This window comes from Tigriopus californicus, chromosome 12 (genome assembly GCF_007210705.1).
Source record: "Tigriopus californicus strain San Diego chromosome 12, Tcal_SD_v2.1, whole genome shotgun sequence".
Taxonomy (NCBI): domain Eukaryota; kingdom Metazoa; phylum Arthropoda; class Copepoda; order Harpacticoida; family Harpacticidae; genus Tigriopus; species Tigriopus californicus.
In genome coordinates, this window is record NC_081451.1 from 2,020,437 (window position 1) to 2,040,766 (window position 20,330).

The 20,330-nt window shown below is 40.7% G+C and overlaps 1 protein-coding gene and 1 long non-coding RNA gene across 2 annotated transcripts; one reads left to right on the plus strand and one right to left on the minus strand.

The window, feature by feature from the left end:
• The first annotated feature begins 1,453 nt into the window (after window positions 1-1,453).
• LOC131891939 (uncharacterized) lies at window positions 1,454-9,463 on the plus strand. Its single transcript, XM_059241642.1, has 6 exons — window positions 1,454-1,483; window positions 1,745-1,953; window positions 2,323-2,403; window positions 2,998-5,097; window positions 6,482-7,326; window positions 8,715-9,463. The coding sequence occupies exons 2-6, from the start codon at window positions 1,804-1,806 to the stop codon at window positions 9,445-9,447; spliced, it is 3,909 nt and encodes a 1,302-aa protein (XP_059097625.1). The 5' UTR covers window positions 1,454-1,483; window positions 1,745-1,803; the 3' UTR covers window positions 9,448-9,463.
• Window positions 6,735-19,033, minus strand: LOC131891945 (uncharacterized). The gene is made up of 3 exons (XR_009374502.1): window positions 17,730-19,033; window positions 6,851-7,292; window positions 6,735-6,772 (listed from the first exon to the last, which is right to left on the minus strand). It is a non-coding gene; the product is annotated as an uncharacterized LOC131891945 (long non-coding RNA).
• Window positions 19,034-20,330: the final 1,297 nt, after the last annotated feature.

Consider the following 20,330-nt stretch of genomic DNA (forward strand, 5'->3'; position numbering starts at 1 on the left):
ACCTTTTTCATTGTTTAAGTGAGGAGGGGCTTTGTTTGATGCTTATAGACACGGGCACCCGCCCAAGTGATGCTTCAAACGAACCCTCTGGGACTCCCTACCCACCAATAATCCCTTTTTTAGCCTAGCTGACAATCTTCAGGTGCTCTATAGCCTCTTTCCCAAATGCAAGTTGATCACTCCTGTCACAACCTGGGGATGACGGATCTATGTAGGCTGGTCTTGGATGCTCTTGGAGGCTTTTATCTGTATAGTGGCGGGCCCAACAATGTTAAACAGTTCGCAATGAGATCCCCAAGGTCTTTGAAGTAGCTAATTGAGTCATTCCAGCCTCAATCATACCAACCAAACGTCCTCTGAGGGCGTCTTTGGTGTCAGGCGGGATTTCAATTTTTCCAGAGTAATAATACTTTGGCAATTAGTATGTGTTAATTGGAATTTCCCTCTTCAATGTTGATAATGTCTAGCACGTTTCTTTGGTTACCCAAATATCTACTTTATTCTCAGAAGCAGTGCATGTGAAGCAAGAAATATAAAATGCCGTAAGACTTCAATGGTGCGAGAACTTTACAGTCAGTCAGTCACAGTAAAAGAAAAAGTGCACAGGAGAACCGCAAAAAGTGCAGAGGACAGGCAGGTAAAGGTAGGTGATGAAATTCTTGGTTACTGTCTTAAAATGGGTGAGCCAGGTGGAAAAAGTCCTTGGCCAGCTCCCTTTGTTGACGGAATTTGACTGGGAGCCGGACAAAGTTACTTGACCGTTAATATTCCGAAGTGATGTCGGTGCAATGACTGCAAAGGGTTAGCAAGTCTTTGACATGGAAGGACGACCAGTACCTTATGGTTTGGCGCTTATTTATGTAAACAGATTGATCTTTTGTGCATTGTGATGATGTGACTGTCAAAGAGAAGCTTGAATGATGTTGCTCTGTAAAAAGTTTCAATTTCAAAGCTTTAACGGCTCTTTTAAGAACTGGTTCACATTTTTCTCCTCTCAAAGCAAGTTACACGCCTTTTCCATGTTCGACCATAATTTCCATAAGGGTATGTTTCAGCAATTGAACTTATTTTATGTAAACGTTAGCGGTATTTGAGATCTTGCAATGGTGGCCGATAATGCATCCACGAAGCTCCGTTTTATCTACAAAAAACATTTGCCCGGAAAGGCAACTTTTCCGTGGTTTCATTATCACAGACATAGTACATTCTTGGTCTAATTGTTCATATGATCTTGCTATTGCGAGTCAAGCATCAATTGTTCGTTGTTTAGACCAGGCGCTCACAAGCAGAAGTAAGCCTACCTGCAGAGGCATCTTTTGCCACCTTGCTGAGGAGGAGGGAGGGCGAGGGGAGCAGGAGAAGGGAATCAGAGGTTGCGTGAACCAGTAAAAGCAAAGACTGTTTTGATTTTGAGACCAGTGCTTGATGTTTCCTGTTTCGTCGAATATTGATCATGATGATCGCTAAACAATCAACTGCCAAGGTTTGTTGGTTAAATAACAGAATATTGAACATACGACTACAAACACTCCATCAAAAAGTAGGCGAGATTTTCATTCACATAAGATATTTTGGTACTTCCTAATGAGTCTGTTACTTATCAATGCTTTAAAAACACAACGAACAATTGGTTCTTACTTCAATCGTATCCAGCGATAAGAGACCATAATTTCCTTTATGAATTATCATTTATTCATGACCGTTTCTTCGAGTTGTATTTTCAATTGAATCACGAGGCGTTCAGTTCCTTTCAGCTAGATGAAGCCAAAATCTTAAGGATCTCTCTTTATTCTTTGGGCTGTCATGATGGCTTCCTCCGAGGAAACTTTGCATAACCAATGGGCATCCAAACTTCAATTAACGCAGGGGGACGTGGATGAATTGCTGAAGTCCTCCAAGGTGAAGAACCCTCTTGGGTTTCTCGTGTTTTTGGATAAAGCCAGCCGTCTGAAGGTATGATTTTTTAACTGCATTTTTGTAATACTTTGATAGGATACAGTCTTTAACGAGAAGCACACTAGTGGTAACACCTTGGATAACTCAAAACAGATAAACTCGCACTCATGTCATTACTAACGGTTGAAGAAATTGGCGAAAGGTTGAGATGTCTCTTACTGACGTGTATGATGCCAGATTGGATATCCCGCAGGGCGTCATGTTAGGTCCTCTCCTTTTCATCATTTCCAAAAGCTTGGCATTCTCACCGCTCAAGTATTTTCTCCAACTCGGGTGATCCAAAGTTGGTTTATGAATTACTTGTCAGCCTTGAGCAATGTTGACTGTGTGTCATCCTTTAAGAATGGAATTCCCTTCTTTTTTAAGAATGTTGCTGATTTGAAAACATCTGAGTGGTTCTCATTGAAGGAGAGTGTGTTGAAAACAGAGCAAATCACAAAGGAAGAGGTAAGAGAGCGGATCAATGATACGAGACGTAAGCATTGCTTTCATTTAAGTAAGATTGAATTTCAAAGTTATAGTTCTTCCGGACTTTCTTACCGCAACTGGGAATGGAATCCTTGGCACTTCAAAATAATAAGAACTGATACATCTTATTCATTTACAGGCTAGGGACCCTGAATGCATGAGGGTCTCTAGATCTGGCTAGCCCTTGAGACCAAGGTTGATCTGGAATGTTGGTTCAAAAACTTGCCCAAGTCTGACTTAAATCAAAGACGGCTTGGAGTGCCCTCATGGGCCGCAAGACTCCCATCCTTCATTGTAATGAATTTCAATGCTCCCTTTTTCAACATTTGATAAAAAGCCCAATTAATCAGTTTCTTAAACAATGCATTTCTTTCGGGGAAAGCGCACAATTCACGAACCCATTATAAGTAGCATCATGCCAGAGGAGAACCATCACATGGCAGTGAGTTGTATTTTGAGTCTCTACTCAGAACTTAATAACACTCACCGAGTAAGGTTAACTCCAGAGATGCCAAGATCACCTTGACTGCGTAAGCTCAATTAATGATCCTTAATCCTATTTTTTCTTGCTAGAATCCTAAACTTCAACAATGCCAGGACCCTGAACTTCAACAACCATGTTTGCTGAAGTTTTCTTGCGATAATTCTTTTGGCCTTCAACAGACCTTCCAGGAAAATACTTTAAAGGAAACGTTAAGCGTGCCAGTGGATTTAGGAAATGGTAAGACGACCAACTCTATCATGGAGGGCCGAAACCTGCTTTGGACACGTGAATTTCACTCCAAACCAATGTCCGAGTCAAGATTCATTCCTCGAGAGTTTTTGGAAAACATCCAAGATATCCCCCAAGATTTCAAGGCCACGTACAGGATCGTTAAACAAGTGCTTTCATCTTGTCATCTCATGTTTCGAGCAAAGGCAAAAGGAAAATCGTCTACAATTTGCAAGACCACATTGGAAGAAAATATGCAGAGATTGCAAACTTTGTTGGATGTTTGGCAGAATCTCCCAGAAGATATGCCAGATCGAAATTCCATTTGGAAGGAAAAAGATTGGAGAGACACTCTGGTTGCACCTTTGAAGGACCAGAATCCAAACTCCATTGCCTGCCGCCTTCAAGAATTTGTGAAAAACAATCCCTGTCCAGACCTCCAGTCCTATCTAGATGACATTTATCGCCAAGAGATTAAGAAAGGCAATGAAAGGGCTCGAAAGGACCAAGAAAGACCGATTGTCCCTGTTCAACCCGGAATCAAACCCACACCAAAGCAAAAAGAGGGCTTGGTGAAATACATCAATTCTAGCAAGCTCTTTCCTGGCACGTTCTTGGTGGGGCAGCTCTTGGGATTGCAAGGTCCTCAAAGTGAGCGTTTAGTCCATAACAATGGGACGCTAGTGGGGGATTGCTTCGAGAAAGATGTCTTTGAGGCTCTTGTGGCTTGGCAATCCAACCATCCGGAAGTGGTCACAATCTTCTGTGGTCTAGAATTGTTGGGTAGTAAACAGCATAGCAATGAATTTGACTTCCTCATTGTCCTGGGGGAAGTCAAGAAAGTCATATATGTTGAGTGCAAGTATACACTTACGAAGGAGATTGCTGAGAAGATTAAGAAACAGGCTGAAAACGCGTTCAATTTCCTCCAAGAAAAGCTCCCTTTGAAGAAAGGTTGGGAGTTCTTGACGTGGGCTTGTTACGAGCACACTAACCTTGCCCCATCCTCGTGTTGCGCTAGCTGCCAACCTTTCAGGGTGACGGTTTCAAGCTTGGGATCCACCCTAAACAGGATTTTGGCAAGGAACATCAGACAAAAACTAGATGAAGGATATTCATCCCTGGTTAAGACCTATCTTTTCTATGCCTTGGAAAATAAGCAAACATTTGATGGCGAGCAAGTGGCAAAGCATCAATTGAAAATGGTTGATTGGCCCAATGAGAAAATTATTCTGTGGAATCTCCACCAATTGGTGGTGCTTCAAAATGATCCTCCCAGAATGATTGTGAAGAGCGGAGGTTTATTTGGAACGGGTAAGACTGAAATCTTCAAAATGAAGGTGGCCAAACTGGCCTCTGGTAACCCAGATAAAATAGCCTTCCTGGTGGCTTGTCCCGAAATTGGAGGCCATGAGCAACTTCTGACCAAAGCACTTCGATCTCATTTCCAAAGGGGAAAGTTGGACAATGTCAAAGTGGGCGAACTCCGACCTGGCCACAAAATACCTTTTATTTTGAAGGAGATGTTTCCCAATTGTGAGGATCACAACCAAATCCACGTGTTCATAGACGAGGCTTCACATCAAAACAAGTCTGCCATTGATGAGTTCCTCGCCCAGCTGGTTAAAGGTTGCAATACCGTGATTTGGATTGTGGACAAGGATGATTCCATTTTTGTGCCAGTCAATCAAGGATTCGTCCTGGAGACTGGCCTTGGACTGAATTTGAGGAATTCAGAAGGCGTGCAAAAAACGATTGAACTCTCAAATCATGGGGAAAGTCGCTTTCCAGGATCATCAGCCGAGATCAATCATGAGACTTTGGCAAATGCAATTCATAAAGGCTTTTTAGAAGAACCAAGTGTGAAGAAGATTTTGATCCTTGTGGGTGATGCCTCCTGGGACAGCAAATGGATGAGCAACGAACATGGACATGACATTAAATTCTATGGATATTCCTCGGTGAGTCATCTGTCTTTTTTCTATTTTTGCCAATTTGCATTCAAAGATATCGCTCTCGTAAAGGTAATGGATCAGCTATGGAGGAGCACAAGAAAAAGGAGCGTAGGATTTCATTGTTCTAACTAGCGAGGACTTCAAGATGTTTTCGAAACGCACGTTAAGCCTCTACGGTCACGTATTTTCGAACACTTCATGAATGTTCTTGAAAACGTATCAGATACCTTTATAACCTTCTTTGAACACTCTACAGTCCCAACTTATTCAAACTTTCTCAATTCAAGGTCAAAGGTCATTGAACTCAAGTTCTTACAATTCTCAACAGACCAGGAGTAGATTCAATTTAGGCAGATCTTTACCAGACAACTGAAATCTGAACTATTCCTACCACGAACCAATTTTTGTGTCATCAATAGGGATCGAGAAAAAAAATTTTCCGAAAAAAAAATCTAATTCTTTTGCTTTTTGGAAAAAAAAAATTTTGTACACTTTTTGGGAGTTTCACGTAATGCTTCAGCAGAAACATAGGAAAGATGCTACACATCAGCTTACTCTACACAACGTATTTCATGGTTCCTTTGTTCCATGGTTATGAATTACTCTGAAAAAGTAAAATAGCGATATAGCAATGAAATGTTACGCAAGTAAAGAGCAAGTGTTTTTGTCAATTCATGAGCCTTTACGGAAGAAAGTTTCGACTTTCATGCTTGCAGGGAAATAGGGGCAAAGCACATTTGAATGAATATTCGTTATTTTTCCAATATGTTCATATGCTCATACTCTGATATTTTGTACCACAACATTGCAAAGTAGAATATTCCAAGCCAAGATGCAAACCGTGAGCTTTGTCCCAACCCAGCTTTAAGGGTCGATTGCAGTGACCGCAGAGGTTTAACGAGCGTTTTGAGAGAACCTTCATGCCCGCCTCAAAAGTAAGAATTATTTTTGCTTTAGGCTGTAGGTAGTGATGGGTATCATTGATTTGTCATTTAAGTATTGTCAAGTTTTAATCATTACTGAAAGGTTAACTTTTATTAATCCTTAATACAATGTTGATTTCAAACTGTACGCTCCCATTTGAATAGGCAGCTGAATTTATCTAACTGAAAATGAATGAATATGAGGTGTTTATTTGTTATATATGTAGACCAATGCAAAGTAATATTTTGCATCTTTGGGCGAAAAGCTTGGACTTTTTGGGCGTTAGGGTTGAGCAATATCAGTTTAGTTGAGGGATTCCTTACGAATACTAGAAAGCACCAAATTATAGTAAAATGAAAAAGCCCGAGACTAAAGATAGATGCGAAGACTTTCAAATGATCCAAAAAATACATCTTTTTCATTCTTGCGGGTAAACTCTGACACGATGTTATCCTCTCTCTTTCAGGTGTCAGAAAATTGCTCAGACCAGGAATTGGAGGATTTTTTCGACCCGACAAATGAGAAGCGTCAGATTCTCATGACATCTGAAGATGTAGCCGAAGGCATCGAAGCAGAAATGGTTCTGGTTTGGGATGTCCATGATGCCAAGAGGACCACCAGACATCGGGCAAGAACAAAGCTCGTCACAGCTTTCAAGAGCTTAAGCGCACATCCCTTGCTCCAGAGAGAATCTGAGGCACCTCTTTTTAGACCTGACACTACGCGAGTTTTGGAGCATTCAGAGTGGCTTGGTGTTCTGGAAGGACAAGGATTGGTTTGGTACTCTAGACTAAGCCAGAAAGAGAAATTGCCCGTTCATTTTTACTCTGATTACCAAGAGTTCGTGGCCAAACACGGCAAATGGATTCGTCAATATGGACCAATTAAAGCGGTAGAACAGTTCCACGTGATCCAAAGGGAGTCTCCAAACCTAAGCATCCCCACTTATCCACTTGTTCTGTGGGTGCAGTTCGAAAATGAGAGGACCTCGTTCTGCATTGCATTGAAAGGCAAGAGTCTCCATGAAGTAGATCCAAAGGCCTTGTCCATCTCAAACTTGAGCACTGTCCATCGTTGTGATATCAACTTGGACAAAACAATACCGGCATGGAAGATATGGATCAATGTTTACATTGCTGAGATCATTTATTCGAAGGCCCATAACATCCCATGGGACAATTGGTTTGACTTGAGGCGGCTCTTTAACATCTGGTTACGAGTTTTTGACGAACTGCAAAGGGACCAGCTCCAAATCAGCTTTCCGCCACATGAACTAGCTGTGGAATTGTTGAGGAACTTTCTTAATAGCGGGTAAGAAATATGATTCATCGAAAATGCAAGAAGGACATACATTTTTGAATTATATTTCTGGGTTCCCTAGAACTGGAAGCAATGTTTATGAATGTCAATGATTGAAATTGTAACATTCTGGGGTAAATGCCCCAATAATGGATAAAATAATTCAATAAGGAATTATAAAGCCCTGTGCAATATGCTCAGGAAACTCATGGGATGTGTCAAAATTATGTACTATATCACTCCATAAAACTTGCTTTACATAAGCTCTTGAAAACATGACTTTACAAAAACCATTTTACCAGAAATAAGACACAATAGGGGATGTCAAGTAAAGGAAATTCAAGGAAAAATGTGGTCAGGCACCCTGATTTTAGGCATTTTGGGGAAAGATAACTAAGACAAACATCACACTCAACTCGCACCATTCGCCCATTGAATTTTCAATAACTCAGTGATTTTGAGCGAGTTGTGTTACAAAACCCTACGAAATGAGCATGTTTGGTGTTAATCAGTGAACGCATTATCAAATTGGCTCAATACCACAATGCTAATTGCCTAGACAAGCATGTAAAATGAAAAAAAATGTCAGAATCCAATGCATGCACAGCGAGGTTTGGCTGGGCATGTTGTCTTTGATTTTACTCCATGGAATAACGTCAGTTGTCCATGAACGCGTTTACTTGACTAGTCCTATAAGGGCGGCTTTACACTAGGATGGAAAACCGAGATTCAGTCCGGTTGGAGGATTGAAGTAGGACTACTGATGGGGCGAGTTTTTGATGCATAAGTCTTTTTGTTCGACTTGAGTACAGTACAAGACTAGAGTCCTCTGCTGGACTCAAATCTTTTGCCGAACTTGCCCCAGCACTACTAACGGGGATCAAATTAATAATCACGAGAGGTTGCAACCGGGGCCCGTTAGTCAGGATCAAAAAACCAATTTATATTTTCGATGGCCAATATGACATTACTGGTGGAATCGGTGTAGTCTCCGAAACCCGTTAGTCAGGATCAAAAAGTAGCCCTGATTTTTTTCCGTTAAACCATGGTTGCCTTTATGCTCAAACCTAAGTTTTTGCGTTGCGATGGAATAACCGGGTGTTTTCACTTTCCACGTTTCCTGGCAACCTTGAGTTTGAAATTTGTTCACATCACTACTCAGCACTACTCCAACTTCAAGTGAAGCCGCCTTAACTGGGGTTTTCGTAATTGAGGAGATCTAAGTTTCCTATTTTATTGATTCACTTTGAAAAGTGGCTCAGAGTTGCTTTGACCAAGGGCGAGCCAATTTGGGGGGGGGGGAAGTCTGTTCACAGTCTATATTTCCAGAAGTTCGTGGCAGATATTCATACATTGCACAAAATCATTACAATATGAATGAAACTCCCTCTCCATTTCAGAGATTACATTGGTGACATTGTTTCCATTTTACCTTTGTTCGCCCCTAATCAAGAAATTCATTCTTGGGACCTAATCCAGAAGCTTTTAGCGTGGTGGCTTCCAAATTATGGTGATTCCTTAGCCAACCATCTCATTCGTTGGGAACATCCCAATCAACCAACCAATGAATTGCACAACTTTGAGGGAGTTCCAAGATCAACTTTCTGCTATTGGGATTTATCTCCACATCTCGAGTGTATCCGGGCAGTGTTTACCCCGAAAATCCTCCTCCAATCCCAAGATGATGACCCTCTTTCGCCATTTCAAGCCAAGCTGATGATCCAGTTGAAGGAGGAAATAGCATCAGAATACGTTTTTTCTCCCTCAGTGAAGTTGCTGAAGGAGAAGAGACTTCATTTCCCTTGGATTTGGTGGATTTGGATAAGGGAGATGACTCTGGTTTGGTCGGAAGTTCTCGAGACGAACTTTCCTCATGTTGAAAACGAACCTTGGTATGATCAGGTAATGGAATACCAAAGAACCGCCCAAGAGGAAATTCGTGTCCTACGAAGCCAACGAGGCTCAGACTCCATCTTTCTTCAAGTCGAAAATGAGTCCCCGGTTGTCTTCTTGGAATTGAATCCATCGTATAGAAAGATATTTAACACTCTACCGGAACTGATGAGGGATATCCTTATATTTATTTCAGCACAATCTTTAAGGACTGTTCCACCAAACATAGGAAGCAGTTAATATACTACACCTATTTGATTGGCAGTTTGTAATGTATTCAATACATACGAATCAGTCAAAAATCGTTGGGCCTCAAATATCGAAATATTTTGCACTTCCTAACACTTTTTGATAATGTCGCATTCAACAATTGCAGGTTAGGGTGTTCAATGTTGAATCATAAGGTTTGCATTTTAACTTCGTCATTACTTTGATATCAGAGCGCTTTGTGATGTTGTCTGAGCTTAAGATTCGATGTACGGATAAACATTTGTAATATCTAATTATTTCCAAACAATTTCGAAGATTTAGTACAGTACAGGGCGACCAAGAATAAACGGGACAACTTTAATTGCACCAAAACTAATAATCTTACAGCATTGTATGAACTTCAAACTGATAAGCAAAAACAGATGCTTGACAAAGCTTTTTAATACATTCTCAATAACTTCCCTTGACTCTCACAAGAGCATCAAGGTTTCCATTAACTGAATGGCAAGATGGACGGATGATGTCAGGATTGAGGTCGGCCCTATCAGCCACTAACGCTTGTTTGAGGGCATCGACACTGGAGGACGATTTGACGCAGACCTTCCTCTCAAGAATGGGCTCCATCATGGAGGTCTCAATTTAACTGGAGGTCTATCAAATTGTCGCCGAATACCCCGGTAGGCTAAAATATCATTAGGAAACGGGGCTAAAACGATGAGTTAGGCCTTACCTTGGATCGGTTTTCACCCTGCATCCTGTTTAAGAGGTTACTGCTGATCATTTCCAGTCAATATAGTCCACTTTTCACGCATATTGCTGTTTATAATTCAAGATGATTGACATTGACATTTCCAGGATTGTGTAGTAGTTTGCCCCTTTTTCGCCCTGCAGTTAATACAACAGGTCTGATTCACTTTCAAGGAGTGTTTGGATGTTTCTGGCATTTTTTCTTTTTTACTAGATGGTAACCTCGTATATATATTTCGAAGGTCCACAGATGTTATTGTTATTCTCAGGCTTTCTTTAAGCTGGTTTCTGTCGTCTGAAATGCGAACACATTTCCAAAACATTTTTCCAAAACTTTTTCCGAATCAGTGCTCTCCAAGGGTGGCCAAAAACAGTGTAGTACAAACATTGACAAATACATGCACCAAAAAAGAACAAACATATTTCCCCAAAAGTTCCATTCAGCTTTTGCGGGTCACGACTATAATACCTAGGTAAGCAAAACTAAAGATGAATGAAAAACAATGCAGAGTAAAAGTTTCTTGTGGGATGACTTTCCCGCTCCTGTTCACTTTTGGGATTCTCACCAATAACACCGCACTTAGAATTGCATCCAGTGCAAATGCAGGGACATTTTGAATGCCTTTATGCACAACTCCAGAGGTCTTTTTCCAGGTTCGCAACTTGAGAATGAATGCCATCATCATATTTATCACCAAGAACAAGCCAAGTCCACTGTCTTGCCACGGCAAACTCAAATGTTTTGTGTGAATACGCCAGGCAAGCATCGCACTTATTCGAGCCCAAAGTTGAAAATTAAGAGATAAGAAAATGAAGATCAAATGGTGGATTGCGATGCTTTGATTTTTCAGGAGTCGGTAACTCCCACCCACACTGAAAACAATGACTGTACAAGAAAGAAGCAGCTTCGCAATCAGCTTCATTTGCCTTTCACTGATAACCGCCTCAGACTGGAATAGAGATGTGAAAATCTGAATTGAGCCTTGGAAGAAACCAATTTCCAATTTGGCGCACAGGTCCTCTTCTTGGGACAGAAGCCAGGTTTGAAGTCCAAGCTGAATAGTGGCTTCCAGGCAATATTCGATCACTCTCACCAGGCCAAATTGTCCTTCAATGACCTGCAATTTTGGTGTCTTCTCCATTTCACCAAATTCTGCTTTCCATTTGCAAATGATATGGTTGAAGGCAATGCCGCAAATTAAAGTTACGGAATAGACGTTGCAAGGCAAAACCAACCTGAATAATCCAACTTCGTTTTGGAAGCAAAACCAAAATGTTAAGACGGCCAAAATTAGTGACAAAAACGTGAGAATTGAAACTAAAAATCCAATGATTCGGCATATACATTTGGTGGCTGTTTGCGAGTTTTCGTTGCCATTGAGAAACGGTTCTGTCCCTTCCACATGACCCTCTATACTTTTCTGAGCCACATTACTTGCATAATAACAACACGGAGATCCAAATTGAATGCAACTTGTGGTACAAATATGGTGCTACAAAATTCAAACAAACCTCATTTTTGAGGTACTAGCGCTTTAAGGCAATTCATGTTTTTTTTTTGGAAGCTTAAATATAAAGAATATTTGAGGAAACAAACAGGTGTGCGATCCCGCGTGTTAAACCCTGGCCTTATGTACAATCGGATCTAATTTGGGACACCGTGTAAATTTCAATGTCTCAAGCTTTCACCTTGCCGAGTTTTGCTTCATCTGAGAACAAAATTCCAGGGTGTTCCAAATCCACACAATGAAGGAGGGAATGCATGGCACTACTTGACTCACGGCACTTATTCTGTGAGCCTTTTCAAATTTGAATGTAATCTCCTTGGGAAGAGAGTCATTTCGGCTTAGTAGTCCAAGTTCATCGGTCAACCTCATGTCTTGCCAAATATCTAAACATGCAACAGCCACTCCGAAGAGACAGGGTGACACAACACATGCCAAGAAAGATAACCACTTTTTCAGTTTGGAGGTTTGGAAAAATGAGTCAAACGCTTCCAAGATGTAAGTAACATCAATGTCATTTCTCAATTGCTTCTTAATGCAGACAAGTCCTTCATGTTGGTCTTCATTGTGGCAAAGGTACTCCTTGTGCAAGAGCTTGGCAATGGCAAGTCTACTTATACAAAAATTGTAATTTGTCTGAAATTTCGTCTCGTCATAATATCGTCCGTATATTTTTCCGACATACCTGTTTCCATCAGCTGCTGCCTTGTTTAGTGGGCCATCTGGGGAAGGTTCGCAAACCACATGGCTAACATCCGTTGATTGCTGGTTCAATGGCTTTCCAGCCTCTATATCTGATTCTGGATCTGAGTCGGGCATATCAATGACAATTGAAGTCCCAGCCCTGAACAATAAAATCATGACCCTTTAGATTTGCAATATTCAGACTTCGCTAGCCGAAGATGAGAGACAAACAGATGTTCCTCGTTTTTAAGCCAAACTCCTCCCTAGCAGAGCATTTGACATTGCAAAGAGATTGAGTTGGATTTGAGGGCCGGTCAAATCCCATTCTCCACCCTCCGACAGTCTTCCGTTTCATAATAGAGGGCTTTCATTGAGTCACTTTCTTTACTTAGTGTTCCGTCCGCCAGCCTGGAGTGAAAGCATGGAAGAAGTAACATAGAAAAGTAAAAATCGAGTTTGTTGTGTTTTTTACTGCAGCTGAATCGGTAACCAGTTGACAGTGCAACTCTAGCTGATGAAAAGCAGTGCCTCTACAATCTGAAATCAGAACTTAGCCCTAGCAGCCGGTCAGCTGACATTCAATCGCTCTGAAACTAGTTCGCCTGGCTAGCACTCATCGCACTCTCTAGGAGTTGCTTCCTCTATGGTGAAAGGTCCTTAATTATTGAATTCCCGTGGTGAACGGAAACTTGGAACTCTTGACGCAAGCACTAGGTACAAATACCTTGATAGCTCTTGGAGATGGAGAACACCTAGTACAAGGGTTTCAATTTCGTATCTTAGGCCTCCGGTTATAACCCTAATCAGGGCGTACAATCAATAGTTTGAGCATCCTTCATCGAGGCCTCAAACAATCATCAATCAATTGACTAAGAATACAAATCAATCTTGGTTGGTTACCCATCGTCCTCATTGAAGGATGATGGGTAACTCTGTTCTCCTCAAGAACCAAAATGTGACTTTGTCCTCGTTGAAGGTTGATGTGTGACTGCTGGCTGGTTTCACTTTCCCGTACAATGTAGACTTCCGCCTCTTCCTCATGGGAGCTAAACGGGGTGTCTCAGGGCTCACGGTGGACGGTGGCGGCTTCTTATGTTGTAGCGGACCTCGTTGGTACGCCAGCATTTTGAGTCAGTAGACAGTAGTTGACTGGACTGGTTTATTTCTTGGAGTTCCTGCTATTGACTCATTGAAGCGGGAAAGGAAGATGACGTTATCGTCAAATTTTGAGAGATCACTCCTCGGCCAAATTTCACCCAAATATCAAGAACCTGAAGTCAGCCGTTGAGAAGGCCCGGACCTTCATGTCCGAGGGTTACGTCTTTGACGTGTGCAAGGTCTTCAGGAGGTCCCGTGTCGAGAAGTGCATCGAGGTAGAAAAAATGGTAAAATGGTATTATGATGAATTATATCTTATGAAATAACCTCCTAAAACATGTTTTTGATAGAGTAGACCCTATTAAAAATTGGTCAAAAAACCGGAAAGGAATTCGCAAACACCCGGTAGTCCAAGTTCATCGGTCAACCTCATGTCGTGCCAAATACCAACACATGCAACAGCCACTCCAAAGGTACAGGGTGACACAACACATGCCAAGAAAGATAACCACTTTTTCAGTTTGGAGATTTGGAAAAATGAGCCAAACATTTCCAAGAGGTTAATAACATCACTGTCATTGCTCAATTGCCTCTTAATCCAGAAAAGTCCTTTATTTTGGTCTTGAGGGCGGTCGAGAGAGCGGGACTGAGGCCGGTCGATGGTGTGGGGCCGAGGTCGTCGATGCAGGGCCAAGGATGGTGTAGACTCGGTCTAGAGGACGTGGCTCGATCCAGAAGGCGTGGCTTGGCCAATAATGGGTTTCTCTGATTGCCGACCACGGATTGCATCTTGATGATGACATCAACTCATGAGGGTAATATTTCTTCCTTCAAATTATTCTCTATTCTCACAATAGTCACGGGAATATTGGTTGGGACTATCGAGGATTTGTGAGATTTCATTGGATCAACTTCTCAGAATCGATTTCTTGGGGGTGTCTATAAATTTCACAGCTTTCACTACCTTGTCTAGTAGCAATGAAGGGCTGGAGAAGCTACTTATGATGGATTACAACGTCTCTGCGACTATTGGGTTGGCATTCGGTAGACATTAGTGATGGGATGAAATAAATTTTCAAAATCAGGATTGCCTGAAAGCTGGGAAAGTCGGTTATCTTACAGTTTAACGGACACAACGTTGAGCGCGCTTGCACAGCTTGACTAGGTATGGTTGGGATGGTACAGTTGAAATTAATTAGGTAGATGAGACAACCAACGCCATTCAAAGGCACTAACCGGTGGTCAAATATACATGAAAAGTAAGCTGAGACAATTTGATGAAGGAACTGATAGAAACAATCAGTTACACAAAGTAAAGATGGGAATGCTTTAGGTTACCTGTAACATCAAGATTTTTTTTTTTTTGGTTTGGTTTTTCACGGGCTTTTCTAACCGCTACAGGGAATGTAATCCCCAGTACTATTAAAATGAAAGATTATAATTCGTCTATTTATTACCTTTCAATTTTTATATGATATTTGGTCTACCAACGAATTTGAGTTGGCAGACCGAGCTAATCCTTGAATGTAGGGTTGATCTGGAATGCTATCTAAAAATTTGTCCAAGTCTGACTTGAAAGATGCTACCGGATCAACAAGGCCTACGTATTCCCTACGAATATCAGAGGGAAGCAAATTAAACAATGAAGGAGCCCGAGAAAGAAGAGATGTGGACTTCATTGTTCGAACTAGCCTGGATTCTCGAAGACTTGAAGGTGCTCTCAAAACGCACATTAAGCCTCTACGGTCACTAGAATTGACCCTAAACCCTGGGTTGGGACAAAGCTCATGGATACTTTTGAAAACGTACAATATCAGATACCTTTCGTACCTTCTCTGAGTACTGTACAATCCCAACCGTTCTAACCTTTCCCAATACGAGAGCTCTCTCATTCCTGTGATGTTCCTAGTGAAACATCTTTGGACTTGCTCGACCTTTTGCAAACCTGCTGAACTCATTGGAGCCCAAATGGGTGAGGCGTATTCAAGATGTGGCTGGACAATCGACTTGTACAGAGTTAGCATCGTGATGCTATCTCTGGACTTAAACGTGCGATATATCCAACCACACATTTGAAAAGCCTTACCCACCTTCACCTGGATATGCTCATCGAACTTTCCATTATTTTGGAGGACTACACCTAGATCTTTCATAGATGAGACCTGCTCAATATCTTTACCTCCATTATCTACAAAATTAACCCTGACTAAGTTGAAGCATTTATTATGAATTAAACAATAAGGTAATAACATACCCTGTCATTTCTGAATATATGTTGGTGTCCCAAGGGATGATACTTTCTTCAGTCTGATCTCCTCCTCCTCCTCCCTGCTATCTATCCCACTTCTAAAATGTCCGAGGAATATCCGTGCCAAGTGAACTTAACGCGGGAGCTCAAAGTTGTGTCCGTTATACTATAAGATAACCGGAAAGTCAAAGCACCACCCGTTCCATCATAAGGTGAAAGGTTAACTTTGATCAAAAACGCAGCCCTAGTTTGATCGAAGAAAAATCAGGTTACTTGCATGTAATGCCTTATGCAACTGAAAATGTAAATAGGTAGCCCTAGTCGCAACCTCCCGTGATTATTTCTTTAATCCCATCAATCGTTGACATGTGGCCCCCCCAACAAACCCACATTGAGCAATCGAAACGACTTTGCAGTTTTCACAAGACGTTGCCATTCATTGTCTCAAGACATTTCAATAAACCCAGTTCCGTGAGCAATCGTCCATCGTGTACATCATTTATCCATATCATATCAGGATGATTTTCTCGATTGTGCACGGAACACAAATTTCATCCAAAAAATAACATTAACTTGCCCGCCAACCCAATTGCTACATTTCAAGGATAAAGTCAAAAATCGAACGAGACTAATCGTCCTAGGCTGAAATTACCTCAGTGGGCAAAACACTCGCGATTCAATCCATGAAGCGGCAATAAATACGAAAAATGCGTTTCGGCCCAAACTAGTCCGAGCAGCCAAAAGTAAGCCAAACGGACCACGGCGCTCTTTTTACCGTTTACGTTAAGAAAAAAAAACTTATTGGATAGCCACGTTGTGAGATGGTTGTGATGTTTGTCTAAATTCTCACTGCATTAAATGCTTAAAATCAGGGTGCCGTTCCATATTTTTTGTGAAATTCCCACATTTCACCTGGCTAATCATGGACACTAAAGCAAGGAGACGCCACATTTTTGTGATAACCAAACCTTTCTCGCCAAGTAAAGCCTCAACTTTTCCTGCTGAAATTTTTGAATTTCAATTATTGGCATAAGTATAGAAAAAAATACGTGACAAATATTATTTTCGTAACCATTGATGGTATGTGCTTCAAACCAGGCATGTAAAAATATTTAAAATGACTTTAAACATGTCTCAAAGTATAACAACTGAAATTGCTAATTAGGATTTCGTGATGAAGCAAGGAATTTGCTCTAAACACAATCAGTCAATACTTTTTTGCCCATAATATTAAGCGTAGAAATTTGTTTCAGAAACATCTTGACTAGATTTCAAGTTATTTGGTGAACTTGTTATGAAGCTATGGTTCTCACTCTGGGAATGACCCTCAACTATAGCTCTGAGCTACATATTGTTCTTTAAGCTGATTGGGTGCTTCATAATCATGGAATAATACTTTTTATTATGTATATGATGTTTTGGGCTCCGAAGTTCAAATTGAAATCTAGTGCACTGTACTTTGGTATTACCCTGTGCCCCTTAAATAAATTATCAATTGTCCATGCCAATATTTTAATATGTTAACATTTATGTACATGTACTTTTATTGCCTATTCCATACACTTCTTCTTTAAGTTGTCAGTGTATGTTCTTCATCAATGAGTAAAATGACTCATGTTCATTTTCTATCTATGAGTGTTTTTGAGCCAGTTTTACGCGATGTTTGACTGATTTGAAACACAATTTGATATATTTTGATTATTTCAATGTACATGGGTACTTCACAGATTCTTCTAACTTTCAAAATTAGTTCAGAAATATTTAGTGTATGGACGGAGTTGTATATCAACGAGATCATTATTTAATTAAAAACACTTAAATGTTCTTTGTAGTTTGGATAATCTTGTTTCGTTGAAACTAGAGTTACTATCTTGATTCAATACAATGGTCTAGCTTGGCGGTCGGGGGAAAGCCTTGTCTTTTCCTCTCTTTAGAGTCCCTGGGCTAGTATTTGAGCTGGCTCTCGTAAATTCCAGTGAGGGACATACCATATTCATACTGGTAAAATTACATAAAGAAATTTGACTTACATGATTGAAAATCCTCGTAGAATTCAGCGACAAAAATAAAAGGCTTTGATTTGATGTTGGTTTGAAAACCAAATTCTAGGACCTTCTTGTGATGGACAAATGTTATCTTTGGTGTCTTCAATTGTAAATTGAATTTGCTTTGGTCTGTTCTTCTGATGCCAAGGATTGAACCACTGAAGTAATCAATGGCTTTATTAATTTCTTTATTTCAGGTACTGTCTTCACTGTTACCAACTAGTTCACTCATGAAACTGTTCAAGATGATATGAGACTAAAAAGATAAGGCAAAATGTTTGCAACGTATTATAGAGCCTACAAGGCCAATGAATGATAAGAACATTCCTCCATAACAACACCCAAGACCCTGATCAGTACAACAGACTATGTTAAGTGTTATTTGATTAGACTGGTAGCTTTTAAGGTTCTGTCTTTTTGGCAGGGCATTAGTTACTAAATTACAAGTAACAAAATTACAGTAATTCGTTCCTTTTTTCGAAAATGGAACTCTAATGCCGTTATATTTCGAAATTGTGTAATTGTAACGCCCCAAAGACTCAAAGAATTGTGCGTTTCTCGTTCTTTTTAAGCTTCCAGAATGGCCTTTAATTCTTCGTTTATCTCCTGACAGGTGCAAAAATTTCAAAAAAATTCAGGTCCACATCCAAGTAAGAACAAAACGGCCGATCAAATCAAAGACCAACGGAATTAGAATCGAAAACGTCGGGTCCAATGCACAACTCTAGTCAAGATGAGGAGTTTCGGGATGGGCGTGTTGAGATGGAAACGTGTCGAAATAAGGCGTAGCGGATTGTGAATGTGCCTGTACAAGGACATGCCTGTTTAAGGCTGTGTCTGGTTAGGCACATGTCCGGATGAGGCAGTTCAGCGGCGGCCCTTGAGGGTGGTTTGTTGGGATGTCCACGATTGTAAGAAGCTGAACAGAGGTCAGTTTGGTAGCATCTTGGAATCGGGCCGGGCCCTGATTAATCTGAATCTCGATTGAACAGACGAAGGGTGAAGGATGGGACGACGGTGAAATCTTTCCATCAAGGCAGTATCATCATCATCATCATGTCATCTCGGATGGAAACGCTCCTTTAAATTCCACGGACCTCAACTTGATTTTACGTGGGCGAGTCATTTTCTACTGAAACTGACTTGACAACTGGTACAAGGCACTTACGCAAAAAGACTTGCCTTCAAACCACTTGTTGAATGGTGATGACTGATGATTGTTTGACCCGGAAGGGATCGTTTTACGTTGCAATTTCACTGTCTTAGTAGCTCTTCTGTTAACATGTTCTGCCTACCGATGACGTGATAACACTTAATCAATCACAATCGACTTTGTTTTGAACTAACTTCAATGAATATGCTACTAGGGTCTCTGTATCCAACATGCTTGACCCTGGCCCTGTCAGATATGTTAGCGTGCAACGTCATAGGAAATAATTCACACATACATGTTATGAACTTAACCATATCAACTTAAAGTGAAAAATGAAGAGCACCTTATACTGTAGGCGCTTTGAGTATCCATATCCGATCAAGATGTCAGCGAAAAAGCAAGAGGTATTGCTGTGAATTGAAAATATTGATTTAAAATTGACTCTTTAAGCTGGCACCGACTGCTTACCTTATGCAATCACTAATTATTCTTTGCTGTGAAAAAAATTAGAACTATTTAACACTCATAGAATCTTCTCAATCAAATTCTATTGCACTGAAGACCTCATTCAGTGCATTTGTCAAGCAGGAAAAATCCTTCTTTGATTTGAGTATGATGCATCAAATTTCCAAAGCCTCCACATTTCTACGACTTAAGGCATAGGCTTTTTACATGGAAGCTTTATCGGCTTGACAATGTCTAATACTGTTTTTCCATCATGCCTTTAGCGACATTGCTTCAAACCTTCAACGATCATTATCCCATCTAGGATCCCAATCTTGACTTCTCGAAGAATTATGCTGCAGTACATTTTGAACAATTATGCCAAGATTAAATGCCAAGGCTCATTATTGAAAAATGTTGACATGAAGTCGCAAAATATTACGCGTTAGCATTGCTTGATGAAAATAAACACATTTTCTCTGGAGAAGTATGGTCTTGATGGGGAAAACCCTTTCATCATTGGTCATTTAAATCTTTCGAAAAGTAACGAGTACCGCCATTATGTTTTTTTCGAGTAGCGGTTGCTCTCAAAACGCAGATTAAGCTTCTACAGTCACTAGAATACGAATATTAGAGGGAAGCAAATTCATTAATAAAGGAGCCCGAAAAAGAAGAGGCGTGGAATTAATTGTTCGAACTAGCCCGGATTCTCGAGGGCTTCAAGGTACTCTCAAAACCTACATTAAGCCTCTAAGGTCACTAGAATTGACCCTAAATCCTGGGTTGGGACAAAGCTCATGAATGCTTTTGAAAACGTACAATATCAAATACCTTTCGTACCTTCTCTGAATACTGTACATACAATCCCAACCTTTCTAACCTCTCCCAGTACGAGAGCTCTCTCATAACCCAAGTTATTTAGTCTCTGCCTAGAAAAACATCTTTGGACCTGCTCGAGCTTTTGCAAACCTGTTGAACTAATTGGAGCC